This window comes from Mustela erminea, chromosome 9, assembly GCF_009829155.1.
Source record: "Mustela erminea isolate mMusErm1 chromosome 9, mMusErm1.Pri, whole genome shotgun sequence".
NCBI classification, from domain to species: Eukaryota; Metazoa; Chordata; class Mammalia; order Carnivora; family Mustelidae; genus Mustela; species Mustela erminea.
In genome coordinates this window covers 72,385,730-72,406,535 of record NC_045622.1, presented here as the reverse complement: position 1 = coordinate 72,406,535, position 20,806 = coordinate 72,385,730, and the positions used below count along the sequence as shown (strand labels likewise).

The 20,806-nt window shown below is 40.0% G+C and overlaps 1 protein-coding gene and 1 pseudogene across 2 annotated transcripts in view; one reads left to right on the top strand and one right to left on the bottom strand.

The window, feature by feature from the left end:
* TSG101 (tumor susceptibility 101) overlaps positions 1-948 on the top strand; it is a 42,722-nt gene extending 41,774 nt beyond the window's left edge. For both annotated transcript variants that reach the window (XM_032359230.1, XM_032359229.1), the window contains one exon: positions 609-948. In XM_032359230.1, coding sequence (XP_032215121.1) covers positions 609-698 — 90 coding nt within the window. In that variant the 3' untranslated portion in view covers positions 699-948. The remainder of the gene's footprint in view (positions 1-608) is intronic.
* A 1,757-nt stretch (positions 949-2,705) lies between these two features.
* LOC116599842 lies at positions 2,706-19,039 on the bottom strand (annotated as a pseudogene).
* Positions 19,040-20,806: the final 1,767 nt, after the last annotated feature.

Sequence of the window (20,806 nt, the reverse complement as noted above, 5' to 3'; positions counted from 1 at the left end):
GTGGTTTTAGGACTAATGGTGGCAGCCCTTTGGCTATTTGATCCTGCTGCTGCTGCTGCTTCAGTAAACGTGCAAGGCTGGTCACCTGCTGCACACACATGAATGTCTGGGTGTAAGACCCCAGACTCCCCTTCTGTACACTGTCCCCTGCTTGGGTGCCATAGCTTAGGGAAAGGTGCACCCAGAGAGGGCAGAGAGAGGAGCTATTGCTAGGCATGGGACGAAAGCTGGCTTATGCTGCTCACTCCCCAGCTTTTTGACAACTGGGGATAATCGTAGTTATCAACATTTTATGAACTTTTGATAGGATCGTAGGTCAAGTTCTCCTTGTGTCTTGGTTTATCTTAAGATGTAGTTCAAACTCCTGAGCCAGATCCTATAAGGTCATGCTGTTCCCTGTAACGTAATCTTTATAGGATCTCAGAAGGTCACTTTCCTTAACACAGCCTGCCAGCATCAATCTAGTGAGTTTAAAAACCCCCATATAATGAAGTACTGGTTCCAAAGGAAGATTGCTAATTAGATCCCATCTAGGTTACAAACTGTATGATACTTCATGTGTGGGTCAAATCCATTCTAAACTGTTGAAACTTTTTTCCCCCTCCCAGCATGTACGTCTTCTGTCCCGTAAACAGTTCCAGCTGAGGGCACTAATGCAAAAAGCAAGAAAGACTGCCGGTCTCAGTGACCTCTACTGACTTCTCTGATATCAGCTGGAGATTGAGCTCTTCTTAAAGCGTTCTTTTCTTCTCTTTCTTTCTCTTATCAGTAGGTGCCCAGAATAAGTTATTGCAGTTTATCATTCAAGTGTAAAATATTTTGAATCAATAATATATTTTCTGTTTTCTTTTGGTAAAGACTGGCTTTTATTAATGCACTTTCTATCCTCTGTAAACTTTTTGTGCTGAATGTTGGGACTGACTATGCTAAATAAAATTTGTTGCATAACTTTTCTCTTTATTGAACATTTAGGAAACATTAAATCTTATTAAGAAGCCCGGTTTTTGATTTTGCAAACAAAGCATAATATCAGGTTAAAAATTCGCATTATTTGTTCTGCAACATATAAAGTAAACTCTGTTTAGTATGGGGCATACCACATGGATATCTAAATACCTGAGTGACGTTCTGTGGCAGGCCCTGCGTGGGGCCCTCCTCTACCAGCCCTTGCCAAGATTTGTTACCTTTCTAGGCTTCACCGAATCACAACTGTTTCCATCAAGATGGAAGGAACAGAGTGACAATTGTCAAGCTATACACCAGAGAATTTACGTTAATTGGGCAAGACGGTCTGGCCACAGCTAAGTAGGAGGGGTAGAGTGCCTCCCCGCGTTTAGGGGCACTTGGAGCCAGTCTTCCTGGTGAGTTTGTGACCACCCCGTGAGCTCTGTTTCATGCAGAGCTCAGCTAAGTAGAACAGAATTTTCTGTCATAATGAGATAGAAAATTCATGAGGTTACAAAGAAAAGAAAAGAACTACTTAAGATATTGCAAGATATTTAGGAAGCCAGACAGCCTACTCTATACTTCTTCCAAGAAAAGAATGCCCACCTTGGTCTCCGTCATCACTGAAGGATTTATACAGTTTAGATCGTCTATAGAGATTATCAGAACAGCGGTACCTGGCTAAGTTGATGGAGAATGTAACTCTTGATCTTGGGTTGTGAATTCAGGCCCCATGTTGGGTGTAGAGATTACTTTAAAAAAATTATCAGAATAAAAGCCAGCAAGGTCAAATCAAGGCTTAATTTAGGATTGGAACTACCATTTAGTAACTTTTGTATATACATCCATTTTTACCTTGTAGATAAAGTTGCAACTTTTTTTTTTTTTTATAAACATATAATGTATTTTTAGCCCCTGAGGTACAGGTCTGTGAATCACCAGGTTTACACACTTCACAGCATTCACCATAGCACATACCCTCCCCAGTGTCCATAACCCCGCCACCCTTTTCCGACCCCCCTGCCCCACAGCAACCCTCAGTTTGTTTTGTGAGATTAAGAGTCTCTTATGGTTTGTCTCCCTCCCAATCCCATCTTGTTTCATTTATTCTTTTCCTACCTCCCAAACTGCTCACGTTGCATCTCAGCTTCCTCATATCAGGGGGATCACATGATAGTTGTCTTTCTCCGATTGACTTATTTCGCTCAGCATAATACCCTCTAGTTCCATCCATGTCGTCACAAATGGCAAGATTTCATTTCTTTTGATGACTGCATAGTATTCCATTATATATATCTCACATCTTCTTTATCCATTCATCTGTTGATGGACATCTAGGTTCTTTCCATAGTTTAGCTATTGTGGACATTGCTGCTATTAAACATTTGGGTGCACGTGCCCCTTTGGATCATTACGTTTGTATCTTTAGGGTAAATACCCAGTAGTGTAATTGCTGGGTCATAGGATAGCTCCATTTTCATCTTTTTGAGGAACCTCCATGCTGTTTTCCAGAGTGGTTGCACCAGCTGGTTGCAACTTTTTTATAGTGTATCAGTGAACATATCAGCCAGCCAGAACACAAGGATCAGAATCTCTGAACACAGTATACACACATCATTCTTTTGAACCAAATGGGGTGTGTGTGTCTAACACCTACACCTAGGCACGAACTGCAGTCATACAGGAACTGGAAACACGAAGTATCATCCAACATTTGGATGGTCAAACAGCTGGAGAGCTAAATAGAGAACTCAGTGTTGCCCCCTTTTTCCACATTAAGGAATTCAGGTTTATTCAAAATTTTGACATATCTAATCCTATAACTACCATCTTTCCTTCCTTAACTTCAGAATGGAAGCTTTAAGCAACTTTAAAGCTTGAGCTTCTGAATTTCCCAGAGTTTCTACACTTTTTTTTTCAAACAAGCCTCCTCTTCAGGGGTTAGCTTTACCTTTATGAGCAGGACACAAAGAAGCACTAAGGAATACTTCTTTTATCCATAGAGGACCTGAAAGTAAAGGCTTAATTATTTCTTCCAGGGCGCCTGGGTGGCTCAGTGGGTTAAAGCCTCTGCCTTCGGCTCAGGTCATGATCCCAGGGTCCTGGGATCGAGTCCCACATCGGGCTCTCTGCTCAGCAGGGAGCCTGCTTCTTCCTCTCTCTGCCTGCCTCTCTGCCTACTTGTAATCTCTGTCTGTCAAATAAATAAATAAAATATTAAAAAATAATAATTTCTTCCTTTCCTCCCCTTCTTTCCTACCCCTGCCCTTCCCTCCATTCCCTCCTCTTTCTACAAAGGTCTGTAACATCAAAAACAGCAGTTGCTGAGTGAATGAGTATTTAAGAGACTTGTGGTATGAATTATGGCAGAAAAATAGACCAACAGGACAGAGAAAAATGTAAAACAGATGGTTAGACATATTTACTATTTAATACACCAGCCATCTTTCCACACGGGCCCCAGGCTCTGGTCATGCTTGCTGGGAACCACTCTCCTTTAGCCGTCTCCTTACCCCATATCACTTCCTAGCAGGGAATCCCTTCAAAATTCCTATTAGTTTATTCCCAGTCATTTTATTCCATTTTGCTTTAGCCTGTCATATTCAGACTAGCGGGGGAGTTTTACCCAGGCCTCAACTTACCTTCTCCAGGAGACTAACTGCTAACACTTCTGTTACTAGTGTTTTGGTTGTTTTTTTTTTTTTTAAGGTTTTATTTATCTATTTATTTATTCGAGAGTGAGAGAATGCATGAGAGGGGAGAAAGTCAGGCAGAAGCAGACTCCCCACAGAGCCAGGAGCCCAATGCAGGACTCTATCCCAGGACCCTGGGATCATGACCTGAGCCAAAGTTAGAGGCCTTAACCCGCTGAGCCACCCAAGCGCCCACTAGTGCTTCTTTTTTCTCTTCATTGGACAAAATTGGAACTTTTAGAGAATAACTCAAAATGGTGCAAGACCTACCCACAGTGTTTCACAATGTTACCAGATATTTGTATAGATAAACATGCAAAGAAACTTAGTTTTATGTAATTGAATAATAAATACCAGGACAAAGGTCTACAAAGGTAAGTTCCTCTACCACCAACACCACCCCTTTCTCAGTCTCTTCAGCAGCAAATAGACTTCAGAAAGAGAGATGCTTGTACAAGATCAACCTCAAAAATTAATTGTTCCTGGGGCGCCTGGGTGGCTCAGTGGGTTAAGCTGCTGCCTTTGGCTCGGGTCATGGTCTCGGGGTCCTGGGATTGAGTCCCGCGTCAGGCTCTCTGCTCAGCGGGGAGCCTGCTTCCCTCTCTCTCTCTCTGCCAGCCTCTCTACCTACCTGTGATCTCTCTCTGCCAAATAAATAAAATATTTATAAAAAAAAGTTGTTCCTCACAGATCCTCTTTTACCCCTGTTTTGTGGTAACGTTAAATAATTTTTCAAATATGAACATCCTGCCTAACTCATGGTGGAAACTGGATATAGTCTCCTAAGAGTCTTCAAAATACTTTCCATTAAATCCCCTACAGATAGGGAAACCCCCCAAGAAGTATATCCTTTCTTTTTAATCATCTCGGAACCACTCTGGAGTTAAAAGAAATCATGAACATAAGAAGTTAACTTCAGAAGAAATGTCATTGAACATCCATGTCTGGCAACCTATCTTGACAATGTCACAGAACTGAAGTGTTTCCATCAATAATTTCCCCTAGAAATTTCTTACAGGGGCGCCTGGGTGGCTCGGTGGGTTAATCCTCTGCCTTCAGCTCAGGTCATGATCTCAGAGTCCTGGAATCGAGCCCTGCATTGGACTCTCTGCTCGGCAGGGGGCCTGCTTCCTCCTCTCTGCCTCCTCTTCTGCCTGTGTCTCTGCCTACTTGTGATCTCTGTCTGTCAAATAAATCTTTAAAAAAAAAATTTTCTTACAGCAGTTGGTCATTTAAACAGTTATGAGGGTAAGTATAGAGATACAGAAATTAATAACGGGTATCAATTTTACCAGTAACAGTACAGACTATAAAGTTTAAAATAATATATTGTCAACAAGTGAGTACCTGCTGTGTTTAGGATTAGGCTCAGAAAAAGACAGACTCGGTCCCTGACTGCTTAAGAATTTATAATCTGGTGAGCCAATGAAAAGTGTGGGAAATAAAACAATGTATACCTAGGGGAGCTAGTCTCATCTCCCTGGTAGAATTCAGGCTCACATCTAACTCCAGGGACTGAAAATGCAAAACGAGCATATTACCTGGCAACTGTTTGGACATTTTCCCACTGCTCGGGATCTTCGTCAGTTCCTGTGTCTAAGTTCAGATCCTTCAGAGAGACCCCAGCAATGTTCACTCCACTCTACACAGGAACTAAGAAAAAGGCACCGAAGTATTTTTACTACATGGTATTGTGTAAACGGCATTTTTTTTAAGCCTTAGCAGATCTGTTACAGTTGTGATGAGTGGCTTTCAAATAGGAATGTTCAACGGAATTACCAAATTCGGATGTCTATGTCGTGCCCAAAATAGGCTAAACTAAGATCTCTCTAGGGATAGGGCCCATAATTCTATCATCTTGCCAGAGATTCTCCACACAAGAAAGTTAGTTTTAAACTTCCAACTGTAGATAAGTTTTAAGCTTTATCTGAATGGATTTCAAGGGTTCTTAGGAAAAACTGAAAAAAAAGTACTACCATCACCACAGCACCATTCCTCTTCCCTATAATGTTCTTCAGTTAATATGAAGAATTCACGGGGCACCTGGGTGTCACTGTCGGTTAAGTGTCCTACTCTTGGTTTCAGCTCAGGTCATGATCCCGGGGTTGTGAGATCCAGCCCTGTGTCGAGCTCTGCACTCAGCACGAGCCCACTCGGGTTTCTCTGTCTTTCTCCCTCTGCCCTATCCCCCTGAGCTTAAGCTCTCACTCGCTCTATAATAAATAAATATTCTTTAAGAATTTGCGTTACTTGGTTTACTGCACTGACCTTTCTAGAGTGTGCCAAGTTAAATATAAACTGTATCATGTTATTCAGCGCTGCATTAAGAAAGTCTTTTAATCCAAAGGTAGGATTATAGTAACATTCTTACTTTTTTCAAATCTATTGGTTTTTCTGGTAGATTATTATTAAAACAGTGTTTAAGTGTAAAAGGGCCTAGAGGGGAGTAAGTCCTTTTCCCCCCACTCAAACTATGTTATTTCATGATGAACTAACTATACGATCAATATTGTCTAAATATCTTTGGAGAATGCACAGCTCAGTGGTGCTTTCAGGCTTACCACTTGAGTCTCTGTGCTCTCCCAGGACCAACCCATGACAGCTTCCAGAATGCATACCAAGCCTCTGCCCAGAAAACAGAAACAGGCAGTGTCTGTCCAGATTACAGCCACTGCCACTAACACGGGTTTTGGAAAACCCACTCAACTTTCAGGCTACATAGGTTAAGGTATCCATGGAGAAGAAAAAGTTCTTAAGAGAAAATGAGTTCATGTCAGAAAATGTTTTTCTCTAACATGATACATTTTTTAGGTTTATCTAAAACTGGTAAATCTAAAAAAACAGAGTTCTTTATCAATTCCAACTATACCACAATTCCAACAATACCCAATATAAATAAATTAAATAAAAGCTTTTTGTTGCTGCCTTACATAGTCTTTGTGCAAAAAACACAGTAGTAGGTTCACTCCATAAAAAATTTTGAGAAATGGGTGCCTAGGTGGCTCAGTTGATTAAGCATCTTTTTTTTTTTTAATAAGATTTTATTTATTTGACAGCACCAGCAGGCAGAGGGAGAGGGAATAGCAGGCTCTCCGCTGAGCAGACAGACCGACGGGCTCATTCCCAGGATCCTGAGTTCACGAACCTGAGCTGGAGGCCACTTAACCAACAGAGCCACATAGGCACCCCAGCATCTGACTCTTGATTCCAGCTCAGGTCACGATCTCAGGGCGATAAGGATCGAGCCCCAAGTCAGGGTCCACACTGGACGTGTTGCCTGCTTGAGATTCTTGCTCGCTCACTCCCTCTGGCCCCCACCCTTAAAAAATCAAACATCAGTAAACAAATGCTCCCTTATCAAGTTTTTAAATGATAGTTTTCCTCAGAGAATAACGCATTTAGAGCAAAAAGGTCAGTTAAGGTGGGAACAGAGAGAAGCGTAGATCTTAGAATATCACGGTTGAGCAAAACATAATCAGGCCTTAGTCCCAGTAGGAAAAAGAAAAACTTCTGGTAAAGCCTGATGGTTTGGGTGTGTGAACTATTTTAAACTATAAGCTTTATCAGAATTTCTTCCTTAATGAATTTAAAAAGTGGTAATGATAAGCCAAAAGGTCAGTATAGCTGTAGTAATAGCAAAAATGGAATTTTTAACAAAAAAGCATTAATAGGGATAGAGATACTCCATGGCATATGAAACAATCCAACAACATATAATAACCATGAACTTAGAAGCAATTAATAAAATGGCCTTAGATTATATGAAGAAAAATTAGGAATTCCAAGGTGAATCTGATTCATAATCAGTGGAAATTTTTAATATGCCTAAATCAGTAATCATTAAAAACAAGGAGGAATTAGTAGTAACTTAGTAAAAATAAATAAAATGAACTGTGACTACAGAAAAATCATCATCCCCAATAAAGTTATTTTTTTCTCTTAAATACATAGGGAACATTTACAAACACCATCAGTTAACTAGATAGCAAACTAAGCCTTACTAGATTTCAAAGAGGTGATGTTAACCCTAAAAATATCACAGAAACCTCCCAAAAAAGTACCTTCTAGTAAATTTATATTCTCATATGCATCTTTAAAACAAATATAAAATCAGTGACAAGAGTTATTAATCATAAAGTAAAAGGAAGTAAAGAACAGACCATACTAGGATTAAAAAAATAATCTACCAATAAAATAGCTAGTTGTTGGGGAGGGAGCTTCAAATTAGAAAAATATTTAGCCAAACTAGAAGGGGAAAGGGCAATATCTCAAACAAATAATATTAAGAAACAGAAGTAACCACAGATAGAGAAGTTAAAAATGTCCTAACATATGACCTTGAGGCTGGGAGCCATGATTGCGGTGAGGGGAGCAGGATACAACTTCTCATAAAATATGAAATACATGCCAGTACATTTAAAAGCTTGGATGAAATGATCAGGTCTAGAAAACTTCCTAAAATGACTAAAGAAATTGAAAATTTGAATAAACGAATATACATTAATGAACTATCAAAAAATCAAAAATCTATCCCCATGCCATTTCAAATTGTTTTACAGATGAATTTTATCAAAACTTCACGGAACAGCTCATTCCTCTTTCATGCAACCTGTTTGATAACAAAAAAGGTTTTGGGAGAAACAGTAAAACCCTGACATCAAAACTAAGAAAAGACCACAAGAAAAATAATAAACCCAAATCACTTATTTACATAGATGCCAACAAGTACTAAATAAAATATTAACAAATATAATTAAGTGGGGTCTTTGAAAATACTTCAGGACCAAGTAGAGTTTATCCCAGAAATGCAAAGACAGTTCAGTATCAGAAAATATATTAATATACCACATGAGATTTAAAGGAAAAAACAGGGGCGCCTGGGTGGCTCAGTGGGTTAAGCCGCTGCCTTTGGCTCAGGTCGTGATCTCAGGGTTCTGGGATCGAGTCCCGCGTCGGGCTCTCTGCTTGGCAGGGAGCCTGCTTCCCCCTCTCTCTCTCTCTCTCTGCCTGCCTCTCCATCTACTTGTGATTTCTCTCTGTCAAATAAATAAATAAATAAATATCTTTAAAGGAAAAAACATATGATTATTTGAATTATAGAAAAGATTATGAAATGCTAAGCCCATTTAGGATTTAAAAAAATAAAACTCAACAACCTAGGAAAAGCAGGAAACGTCTTTAGCCTCAAAAAGGTATTTGTGAAAATCCAAAACAAACATTAACCATAACGAAGAAAAATTAGAAGCATTTTCATTAAAGGTCAGGAACAAGACAAGGATACCCACTACCAGTGTTCCTATTTAACACCATAGTGGAGATTCTCTTAGCTAATGCAATAGGACAGGAAAAAGACAAATGTCTTAAGAATAAACAAGTCTTGGGGCACCTGGGTGGCTCAGTGGGTTAAGCCGCTGCCTTCGGCTCAGGTCATGATCTCAGGGTCCTGGGATCGAGTCCCACATTGGGCTCTCTGCTCAGCAGGGAGCCTGCTTCCTCCTCTCTCTCTCCTGCCTCTCTGCCTACTTGTGATCTCTCTCTCTGTCAAATAAATAAATAAAATCTTTAAAAAATATATAAATATGGACACCAACAAAATGTTAGCAAACCAAATCCAACAGCATTAAAATGCATTATACATAAAGACTAAGTTATGGCTTAACATCCAAAAATCAAGTGGCATAATACATTATAATGTATTATTATGTATTATAATACATAATATAAACAAAAAGAGTGTCTCAAGAGACAAAAAGCATTTGACAGGGGTGCCTGGGTGGCTACGTTAAGCATCTGCTTTTGGCTCAGGTCATGATGCCAGGGTCCAGGGATCGAGCCCCGCATCAGGCTCCCTGCTCAGTGGGGCATCTGCTTATCCCTCTCCCTCTCCCTCTGCCCCTCCCCACCCCAGCTGATTCATTTTCTCTCAAGTAAATAAATTAAATCTTTAAAAAAAAAAAAAAAGTCTTTGACAAAATCCCATACCCATTCATGGTAAAAACCCTTACTAGGAATAGAAGGGAATGTCCCTAAGGAGCATTTATGAAAAACATTATCCTTAAATTGGGAACTAAGAAAAGGTTGCCCATTCTCACCACTCTTATGCAGTACTGTATTAGATGTTCTATCGAGGCAGTTATGCGAAAAAGAAAGAAAAGCCATTCAGATTAGAAAGGAAAAATAAAAAAATATATTCACAGACATGTTGATGTATATATAGAAAATCCTAAGAACCTATTATCTAAAACCTACTAATCTAAACATCTAAAAAAGTGGGAGATTTGTAGACTGAAAACTATAAAACATTGCTGGAAGTAATTAGAGAAGTCCTAAATAAATAAATGGGAAGACATCAATCAGAAGCCTTATGATTGTCAAGCTGGAAATACTACCAAAACCACAGAGTCTCTGCAGGCTTTTTTGCAGAAATTGACAAACTGCCTCTAAAATTCATGTGGAAATGCAAAAAGCTCAGAAAAACCAAAATAATCTTGAAAAAAAAAAACAAAGTTGGAGGAGTTAACACCTTCTGATTTCAAAACTTACCACAAAGCCACAGCAACTGATACATTTCTAAATACTATGGACTGATCTTTATGACATGTTATTAAACTAAAAAGGTGTTGGAGGGGCTCCTGGCTTGCTCAGTTGGCGGAGCGTGCAACTCTTTACCTCGAGGTTGTGTGTTTGAGCTCCACATTGGGTTTGGAGAGTATATAAATAAAATTTATTTAAAAAAAAAAAAAAAGAGGATGGAGAAAATTGTACATAGAAACAAAAAATGTTTTTTAAACAATAAAAATTTTTAATGGCTACTTATTTTTAAAATGGAGGCTAAGGGAAAAGAGGACAGAGATAGAAGCTAGACTTCTTGTAGTCATATAAATATTTAATAAAATTATCAAACAAAAAATTATCAAACAAAATTTAAATAGCAGTTCCTCAGGGCACCTGGGTGGCTCAGTGAGTCAAGTGTTTGCCTTCAGCTCAGGTTATGATCTCAGTCGGGGTCCTGGGATGGAGCCCTGCATCAGGCTTCCTGCTCAGCGGGGAGCCTGCTTCTCCCTCTCTCTCTGCACCTCCCACTGCTCATGGGTACTCTCATGCTCTCGCTCTCTCAAATAAAAATCTTTAATAAATAAATATCAGTTCCTCGATATCAAAACTGAAATGAATAAACATTATCATGTACTCAGTTTTGTTGTACCTGCAGACAAAACCTACTCCAAATGACTTTAAAATACAGTAATTTGACTGAATATCCCAGCCCATATTTCCTGAGCCCCAGACTCAATCAGCTACCTGTTTGATATTTCTTCCTGGTTGTCTTCAGATATCTCAAATTCAACATGTCTTAACTGGGAGTCTTGATTTTTCTCTCCTAAACCCAACACCCTCTCCTACTTCTCTCACTGACTCTGACCCCTTGAAAGCATCCAACTCTGGTAATGGAGCCACCACCCGATAAACTGCTTAAGGAAAAAATCTAGAAGTCATGTTTTGTTCCTTCCTGTCCCTCACTACATACAATCAGCAGTCCTGCACATTTTATCTCCAAAATGGATCTTGCATTTGTCCACTTTCATCCTGCACCAGTGAGGAGTTGTACAATTCTGGAAAGTCAGGCAGTAAACTAGAGGGCTACGTTCACTTCTGCACCCTCAATAATCTGGAAAACAGCCCTTTGAAAGCCTTTGGAACATAAACTTCAGAAGTTGTATGGTTAAGCAAATTATGCTTTCATAAGTGCTAGTGTTTAAAGAAATCATTATAGTACATACACATTGATTACAACTGTGCAAAATACATGTTACTTTAACAAAATCAGAACATATTCTGGTTATTATTTAGGTTTAGAATTTAAATATTTTTCTCAGGGTCCCTGGGTGGCTCAGTCAGTTAAGCGGCTGACTCTTGATTTCCTCTCAGGTCATGATCTCAGGGTCCTGGGATCCACCTGTGGGTCAGGCTCTGTGCTCAGTGGGAAGTCTGCTCAAGAATTCACTATCTCCCTCTCCCTCTGTCACACCCCTAGCTCATGCTCTCTCCCTCTCACCAAAAAACAAATTATCTTTTATGCGGAGAAAGAGGAACCCTCCTACACTGTTGGTGGGAGAGCAAGCTGGTGCAACCACTCTGGAAAACAGCATGGAGGTTCCTCAAAAAGTTGAAAATAGAGCTACCCTATGACCCAGCAATTGCACTACTGGGTATTTACCCTAAATATACAAACGTAATGAACCAAAGGGGCACATGCACCCAAATGTTTATAGCAGCAATGTCCACAATAGCCAAACTATGGAAAGAGCCTAGATGTCCATCAACAGATGAATGGATAAAGAAGATGTGGTACATCCACACAATGGAATACTATGCAGCCATCAAAAGAAACGAAATCGGGGCGCCTGGGTGGCTCAGTGGGTTAGGCCGCTGCCTTCGGCTCAGGTCATGATCTCAGGGTCCTGGGATCGAGCTCCGCATCGGGCTCTCTGCTCAGCAGGGAGCCTGCTTCCTCCTCTCTCTCTCTGCCTGCCGCTCTGCCTACTTGTGATCTCTGTCGGATAAATAAATAAAATCTTAAAAAAAAAAAAAAAAAAAGAAACGAAATCTTGACATTTGCAATGCATGGCTGGAACTAGAGAGTATTTTTTTTTAAAAGATTTTATTTATTTATTTGACAGACAGAGATCACAAGTAGGCAGAGAGGCAGGCAGAGAGAGAGGGAGAAGCAGGCTCTCCGAGGAGCAGAGAGCCTGATGCGGGGCTCGATCCCAGGACCCTAAGATCATGACCTGGGCCAAAGGCAGAGGCTTAATCCACTGAGCCACCCAGGCGCCCCGGAACTAGAGGGTATTATGCTGAGCGAAATAAGTCAATCAGAGAAAGACAACTGTCATATGATCTCCCTGATGTGAGGAAGCTAAGATGCAACATGGGGGGTTTGAGGGGCAGAGAAGGAAAAAAATGAAACAAGATGAGATTGGGAGGGAGACAAACCATAAAAGACTCTTAATCTCATGAAACAAACTGAGGGTTGATGGTGGGAGAGGGGTAGGGAGAGGGTGGTGGGGTTACGGACACTGGGGAGGGTATGTGATATGGTGAGTGCTGTGAAGTGTGTAAACCTGGCGATTCACAGACATGTACTCCTGGGGCTAATAATACATTATATGTTAATAAGTAAATTTTTTAAATTAAAAAAAATATTTTAAAAAATATTTTCTTCTACCAAGTTAAACCCAACCCACAAAAATTCTTCAGTGAACAATCAAAACAAAGCTGACCTGGATTAGAAACAATAATCCGTTTACAGCACGGACTCTTTAGATAATACTAGGAATCATTAATTTAAACATGGACACATTTCGCTGGACTAAATCAAGGCATGTTTCTCTTTTTCTCTGGCATGCATCTGTGATAATCACTATGTTGGAGTTTGCAGTGACAAGGTAAACTGGGGAAAGATTTGAATAGAAAATACATTATAGAAGAAAACATCTGACATTTAACCTTTTCTCTTTTTCTTCTTTTTTTAAGATTTTATTTATTTATTTGACACAGAGAGAGAGATACAGCAAGAGAGGGAACAGAAGCAAAAGGAGTGGGAGAGGGAAAAGCAGGCTTCCTGTCGAACAGGGAGCCCAATGTGGGCCTTGATCACAGGACCCTGGGATCGTGACCTGAGCCGAAGGCAGTTGCTTAATGACTGAGCCACCCGGGCACCCTTAACACCTTTTCTGTTAGGCTCCATCACCACACTGTTTATTGAATAGTTGGCTTCCTTAGATCTACTATGCCATAGCACCCTTTTAGATTCAAGAAATGTCACTAAGTTTTACTAAAATTACTGAAGTTTTCCTTGCACATTTTTAAAAAAGATTTTATTTATCTGTTAGAGAGAGTGAGCAAGCGCAAGAGAGACCAAGAAGCAGGTAGAGGGAGAAGCAAACTCCCCACTGAGCAAGGAGCCCCCAGTGTGGACTCCATCCCAGGACTCTGGGATTATGACCTGAGTCGAAGGCAGATGCTCAACCAAGTGAGCCACCGACCCATCCCTCTGTACATTTTTTAAAAACCTCCTAACAGGGTTGCCTGTTGCTCAGTTAGTTAATCGTCTGCCTTTAGCTCAGGTCATGATCCCAGAATCCTGGGATGGAGTCCTGCATCGAGCCTGCACGGGGCTCCCTGCTCAAGTGGGTGGCTGCTTCTCCCTCCGCCCCTGCCTCTCCCCCCATGAATACTCACTTGCTCACTTGCTCTCAGATAAAATCCTTTAAAAAAAAAAAAATAGAACATAGGCTTTTGAGTCAAATAGAACTGGGTTCAAATCCTTACTTCACTTTAACTTCAGTTCATAGACGCACCATCTGTAAACCCTCTCAAAGTTGAGTGAAGGGTTAAATAATGTACATAAAGTGCTTAGCTGCTTAACTACTATTACTGCTGCTCACAGGAAATCAGTCTGGTGCTCTAGGAAACCCTGAAAACAAATGGAAGTAAAACCTAATGATATTATGAGTATACAGAGTGGGGAACAACCAGCTGAGCATCTGACTCTTGATTTCAGCTCAGGTCATGTTCTTAGAGTTGTGAGATCAAGCCCCACATCAGGCTCCATGCTCAGCAAGGAGCCTCTCTCCTCTCTCTTCTTGCTCGCTTGCTCTCTCTCTTTCCCTCAGTCCCTGCTCATGCTTACATGCAGGTGCTCTCTCTCTTTCTCAAATAAATCTTTAAAAGAAAAAAAGAACCAAGTCTTTATAAAGGGAGATAAAGGAATGATTTTATTTATTCATGTAGCATTAGAATATTTATAGTACTTAACTATGACATTAGCCTTTGCTAGAAACAATGTTGGGCATTTTCCTGAAAGGGCTGCCATATTGAAGAGCCATTGTCTCGCCAGTCAACTTGCCTTCATCAACGTCCACAAAGGCAACTTCACCACTCAAGCCATAAAAGAATTAGTCAAAAGCAGGGGGAGGGAGTAAACCTCTTAATTAAGTGGAGAATGAAAGAAAATTCTTATACCAGCTATCTATGTATGTCTTATGAGTTATTAGACTTAGAGGAGACATAGTATGTTCAACATGTCATGATATAAAAATCCAAACCAGATGAAATACAAGTTACAAACGAAGTTTTAGTGCACAATTAGGAAAGCAACAGAAACGGTTTAATAAATAGGAGAGTCTCTGAAGGTAGGGAACACCTCTTTAATCGAAGCTGAGGCTGCACAGTGACAAAGCAGGACTTCTGTAGAAGGAGCTTCTCATCAGTCTCTGAGCTCCTGAGAGCAGGAAATGTTCACTCATCTCCACTGTGGTGCTTAGCACCCACCTAACACAAAGCAGCTCAGCAACAGTTTGTTTTTTAAATAAATGGAGGAAAATATAAGGCCCCTTCCAACTCTAATAAAATTTTATGGTTCTATAATCAGGCAATATTATCTGCAAAAACTCATCAGTCCTATATATTTCTAGCCTGCTACTTTATATGTAAGAAAGAGGGAAAATAAGGTATTTGTATTTGCAAAAGAAACACCTGAAGATATACAAGAAACTAATTTAAATAGGTGCCTATAGCAGATGTTGGGGGAAAGGCTGGAAGGAAACTAGATGAAATATATACTTCGCCAGGTCTATCTATTTATGTTATTTTTATTTTGTAATCCTGCAAATATATTATTTTTTGAGAAAATGTTTTAAATAACTACAAATTTTTATGAATTTTAAATAACTAAAATTTTCACTGAAAATAAAATGACTGTTCTAGTACTTAGAAGTAATCACACATCTATGATTTAAGTATATAAATATAAAGTGTAAGTATGTAAGTACATAAGTATTTAAGCATATAAGTCTAACTTATACTGTTGGATATTTTACTTATTCTAATTAATGGAAATCCAAAGGCAAGCACTTCAAATTTTAAACTATATCATAACACAATAAAAAAAAAAAGAAAAAAAACTACACCATACCTGATTAGCTTAGAAGTCTAAACTATCACAAGGGAAATGTTGCTACTTAATGTCAGTGCTTTCTGAATACTCTGAATTATTCAGTGATTGTAGTAGTATGTAGCAGATTTATATAGTTTCAATAAAATTATCTTTGAAAAGACAATTTTTATTTTTTTATTAAAAAAAAATTTTTTTTTAATTTCACACAGAGATCACAAGTAGGCAGAGAGGCAGGCAGAGAGAGAGAAGAGGAAGCAGGTTTCCCAATGAGCAGAGAGCTCCACACGGGGCTTGATCCCAGGACCCCGGGATCATGATCTGAGCTGAAGGCAGAGGCTTTAACCCATTGAGCCACCCAGGTGCCCCTGAAAAGCTAATTTTTTAAAATGTACTGTTACCCCAGTAGGAATAAGCACACCAAGCACCCAGATCCTGGTTTATATAATACCATTCTCCAATAACAGGAACTAGGCATCCTTGGAAAACAGGCTGATTTGGGCCTGGACCAGAAAATATACAAGATGAAGAAGCTAAAACATAGTGTCAGAAAGTAAGGAAGTGCTCAAAACAGAAGCCCAGTGTCGATGATACGGGTATGTCAGAGGCATACAGTAGTGAACTGAATAAGCTTCCAGTGGCCACAGATGCAAAAATTTGAGAGACAAAATCAATGAAGACGATTGGATTATAACCCAAAACATAAAATAAAATCCATGAATCCATAGTGATATTTACAAATGAATCAATAGGGTGGGAGAAACAAATCTCCCATGCAGAATTCCGAATAATTTATGCAGACATTCCACTCTCAGTAACTCCCTGCCCTTGAAGTGCGGGCTGCACTTGGAGACTTCCTTCCAAAGAGCAGAGTGTGGAAAGGGAGAAAAAAGAGTAGAGTAACTTTAAGTACAGAAACCTAATACTACCTCAGCCAGTGACTGAGGTCAACATCAACCATAATAAACCGGAGTACAAGTATGTACTCTGGTTACAATGTGGTGAAAATGCCACTTTAAATCTGTGTCTTCCTCCCCAAAATCCATAACCCATCTAACCATGAGAAAAATACCAAATACCACAGAGAGGCATTCTACAAAATATCTGACTAGTAATCCGCAAAATTGCCAGTCATCAAAAACAAAGTCCAAGAAACTGTCAGTGTAGGGGAGCCTAAGGAGACATGATGACTAAATTTAATGTGGTATTCTTGATAGGATCCTAGAACAGAAAAAAGGGCATCCGGTAAAAACTAAGGAAATCTGGGTAATACATTACCCATCATTTTAATTAATGACAATGTACAGGTGTTGGCTCATCAATTATGGCAAATGTACCATGGGATGTTAATAACATGGTGTGAGGTAAAGATAGAACTCTGTACTATGTTTTCAATTTTACTGTAAATCTAAAACTTCCTTAAAAAATAAGGTCTAAGAAAATAAAGTCAACAAAAAAAGTATTTTAATTTAATCTCTCTGGACACTTCCCATATTTATAAAAATGAAGGTGGGTAGAATATCCACACTCTATGCTATCCAGTACTTTCTCCTTTTTTTTTTTTTTAAAGATTTATTTACTTGACAAAGATCACAAGTAGGCAGAGAGGCAGGTGGGCGGTGGTGGGGGGGGTGGTGAAGCAGACTCCCCGCTGAGCAGAGCGCCTGCTGTGGGGCCAGGACCCTGGGATCATAGGTTTGTATCATACATTTCTGATGATAAAGTAATAATTCCTACTGACAATTCTTCCTTATCAGCAAGGAGCTATTTAAGATATCACCACCACTGTGGGGCTTCTGGTAACTCGTTGGTCAAGCACCTGACTCTTGATTTAGGCTCTGGTCATGATCTCAGTGTCTTGGGATGGAGCTCTGGGTCGGGCTCTACCCTTAGCATTGGGATTCTTTCTCTCCCTCTGCTTCTGCCCCTCCCCCTGCTCACACTCTTGACACTGTCTCTAACAAATAAATAAATCTTAAAAAAAAAAAAATAAAAAGTATCACCACCTCCTTGAACGAAAGAAGTTGCCAAGGCTAGGGCCAGGAGAGGACGAGTTTAAAGTGAGCCTTAACCCAAGACTTTGTAGGGTATCGTGCTCCACATTTTCTAAGACCTACAAATGCTACAGCTGTCAGCATTGTAGAATTCAAGCTCTTCGGAGATTGTGACTGTTACCTTTTTCTTATGGATAGGGCCCAATTCCTCCCGAAAAGGACCTTCAAAGTGAGATAGTAAATAAATCTTTTACTTCAAGTTTTTCTGTACATATTATCTGTATACTTATCTATTCATGCAACCTGCCTTTTGTCCCCCTTTGTAAAACAGAACTAATAATTACTTTTTGCGATTTTTTTAAGATAACATATATAAAGAACACTGTTTTCATTAATATTGATGTTGACAACAAATGTATTGGTTTTCATGTATGTTGATTTTTCATTAGCAATGACAACATCGCTGATAAAGGCATTATAGTTGATAGGACAAAACGAATCACTGGGAATTCATGATTGCTAGGAGCTGCAGCTGACAGAGGCTGACGTTTTTAGTGCCTTAAGGATACTTATGTCATCTAGATGAAACCTGGAGCCAATCCTTTAAATTCAGTAATCATCCCAGGATTAAAGGCTATAGAAAGGTAGCTTAAGGAAAATTTATAGATATTCCATTAATAAAAACAAAGCATAGCTTCAAGGGTTTATTACTATTCACTAAAACATTACGGAGTCAAACCAGGGTTTGATGTTCTTAGAAAGGGGTCAGAATCTTTTTAGTCCTGTGTCTAGACATTTAACCGGAAGCTAACTTTATCTGCCACATCAATACTAAGAACTAAACACTAAAACTCACCTTAGATGGATAAGGAAGAAGGGAAATATTGAGACTAAGAAGCAGGAGATTTTTAAAGGAAAAGGACTATTGGGTTTGGTACTAGTAGGACACCCACCACAACAGAGAGGTTGTACACTTTTTTCCTGCCATCTATTTCTTCATTGTGTGTGTGTGTGTGTGTGTGTGTGTGTGTGTGTGTGTGTGAGCTGTTTACCTGTCAAGCGAAGGGGTACTTCATACTGTTATCACATGAGCAAAAGTGAAATGTCAACATTCTAACACAGAATAAAACTAGAAAAACTAGAAAAAGCAACCCCCTCTGGGTGAAACAATTAGAAAAGTGCATCTTTTCCTCTGGACTAAACCAGCAGGGACTGGATAGGGCCCCCACTCACCCCCTTTAACTGGTTAAAACCTTCACAACCATATGCAGTAGCCTTATATCCAAAGGACGAAACTTTGCTAACCCTATGGCATAGGGCATATAACTTACTTTTACTAAGATGCTGATTGCACAGCCCATACCAACGACTCCAGTTGCTATAATGGATTCTACTGTGAGCAGCCTCCTCCGAAGTGAAATTCTTGGTAGGTCCCCTTTGATGGTCACCATCTTGGAAACTTAAGAGTGAGGAGAAACTGCAAAGCCACTTCCAGAATCGGAACTGGCCTACCGTGAGAGAGACCTTATAGAGAACTCCTGGGTCCCAGTGGGGAAAGAGGTGCTGTAGACCCAAAGGAAACAACAAAAGTAGCTGGCAAAGAAGCTGGGTGAGGCCAGGAGGCAGGCTCAGATGTACAGCACCTGCGCCTGTCACCTGCGCAGGGGAGGGCTGACGGGCTTCCGGGAGGCTCCTGGGCTCTAAGGGTACGAGGTGCAAAAGATAACAATGAACTAGAGAGCCTCAGTTATCAAACAGAGAACTGCGCACCTAGAACTCATCTGCTGGAGAGCTCGAATAAATTTATTTCTAACCAAACCTTGTCTGGATGTGTTCAGTAAGGGCTTTTTGACCCTCCACTGGGAACTTCCCCCAGAGCTCCTGCAGAAAGAGAGCTGTGTCCTACTTTTAACCACCCACAAATGTGAGCTAAAGCGGAGAGAGGCAAAGTTTTAAAACCCTCTGTGCAAAGGGGATTTTTAAAGAAGGTATGAAACCCTAAGAATTTGATCAGGGCAAAGCTAATTGATAACCATTTCCACTAGTGGATGGGAAAGCTCAACTCATTATTTATGAAGTAGTTAAATGCAGAATCCCAAATTCCCCTCTTTGTCGGGGATACACCAAGGCTTCTAGTTCTCTTGTTCCACCGCGTTCTACCTAATTGTTTTCTAACTCGTTTGTGAATCATAATACATAACACACCTCTGACAAATTCTTTTAGAAGAAACAGAGCAGTGTTTCTCAAACTTTTTTTTTCATTATCTCTCCCTCAAGGGCCTTTTTGGAATTTCTTGACCAATCGCTCAGCTCCACCCACCCCCAAAATGAAATTAAATATTAAAGAATAAGAGGGGTGGCTGGCTGGCTCAGTCCATGGAGCAAGTGGTCTTCATCTCAGGATTGGGAGTTCGGGCCCCATATTGGGTGTAGAGATGACTTAAAAATAAAATGTGAAAAAACATGAAGAATAAGATTTTGTCTGGTAGGGTTGAACTTTAGGGAGTGAAACCCTTGTAGTATCTAATATTTTTCCCCCAACCGACCCCCATAACCAATTTTACACTCCTGGGGGTGATATTTCCCCCCGTGGAGAATACACAATGTACAACAATTTTAGTTCCTAGAATATTTATTTATTTATTTATTTGACAGGCAGAGATCACAAGTAGGCAGAGGGGCAGGCAGAGAGGGAGAGAGAGAGGGAAGCAGGCTCCCCGCTGAGCAGAGAGCCCCATGCGGGACTCGATCCCAGGACCCTGAGATCATGACCCGAGCCGAAGGCAGCAGCCCAACCCACTGAGCCACCCAGGTGCCCCTAGTTCCTAGAATATTTCTTGTAGAAACTATAGTTGGTGCCCTTCCAATATCTGTAAAAATTTCCTAAAATGAAATTTTTAATTTGTCGTACAAAGAATAGCTTAAAAAAAAAAAAGGCAAAATCCACATTAGACTCCAGTATCCCTATCCTAACTAAACTCTCTCTTGACCCTATTTGTGCATTCGAGGGAAGAGCTGAAACAAGGGAAAAGAAGAGAATAATAGGAAACCAATCACGTTCAGCAGCAGAGGACTAGAATGAAAACTATTCAGATTGCAAGAATAAGAGTATGAACTGTGATTCTCTTCCCTGCATACCCGTCTTCTAATTTTTCCCACTGGTCCTGTCCTAGCCTATTCTAAATTATTTTGGTCCTGATTTCTTATTTTTGTTTAAT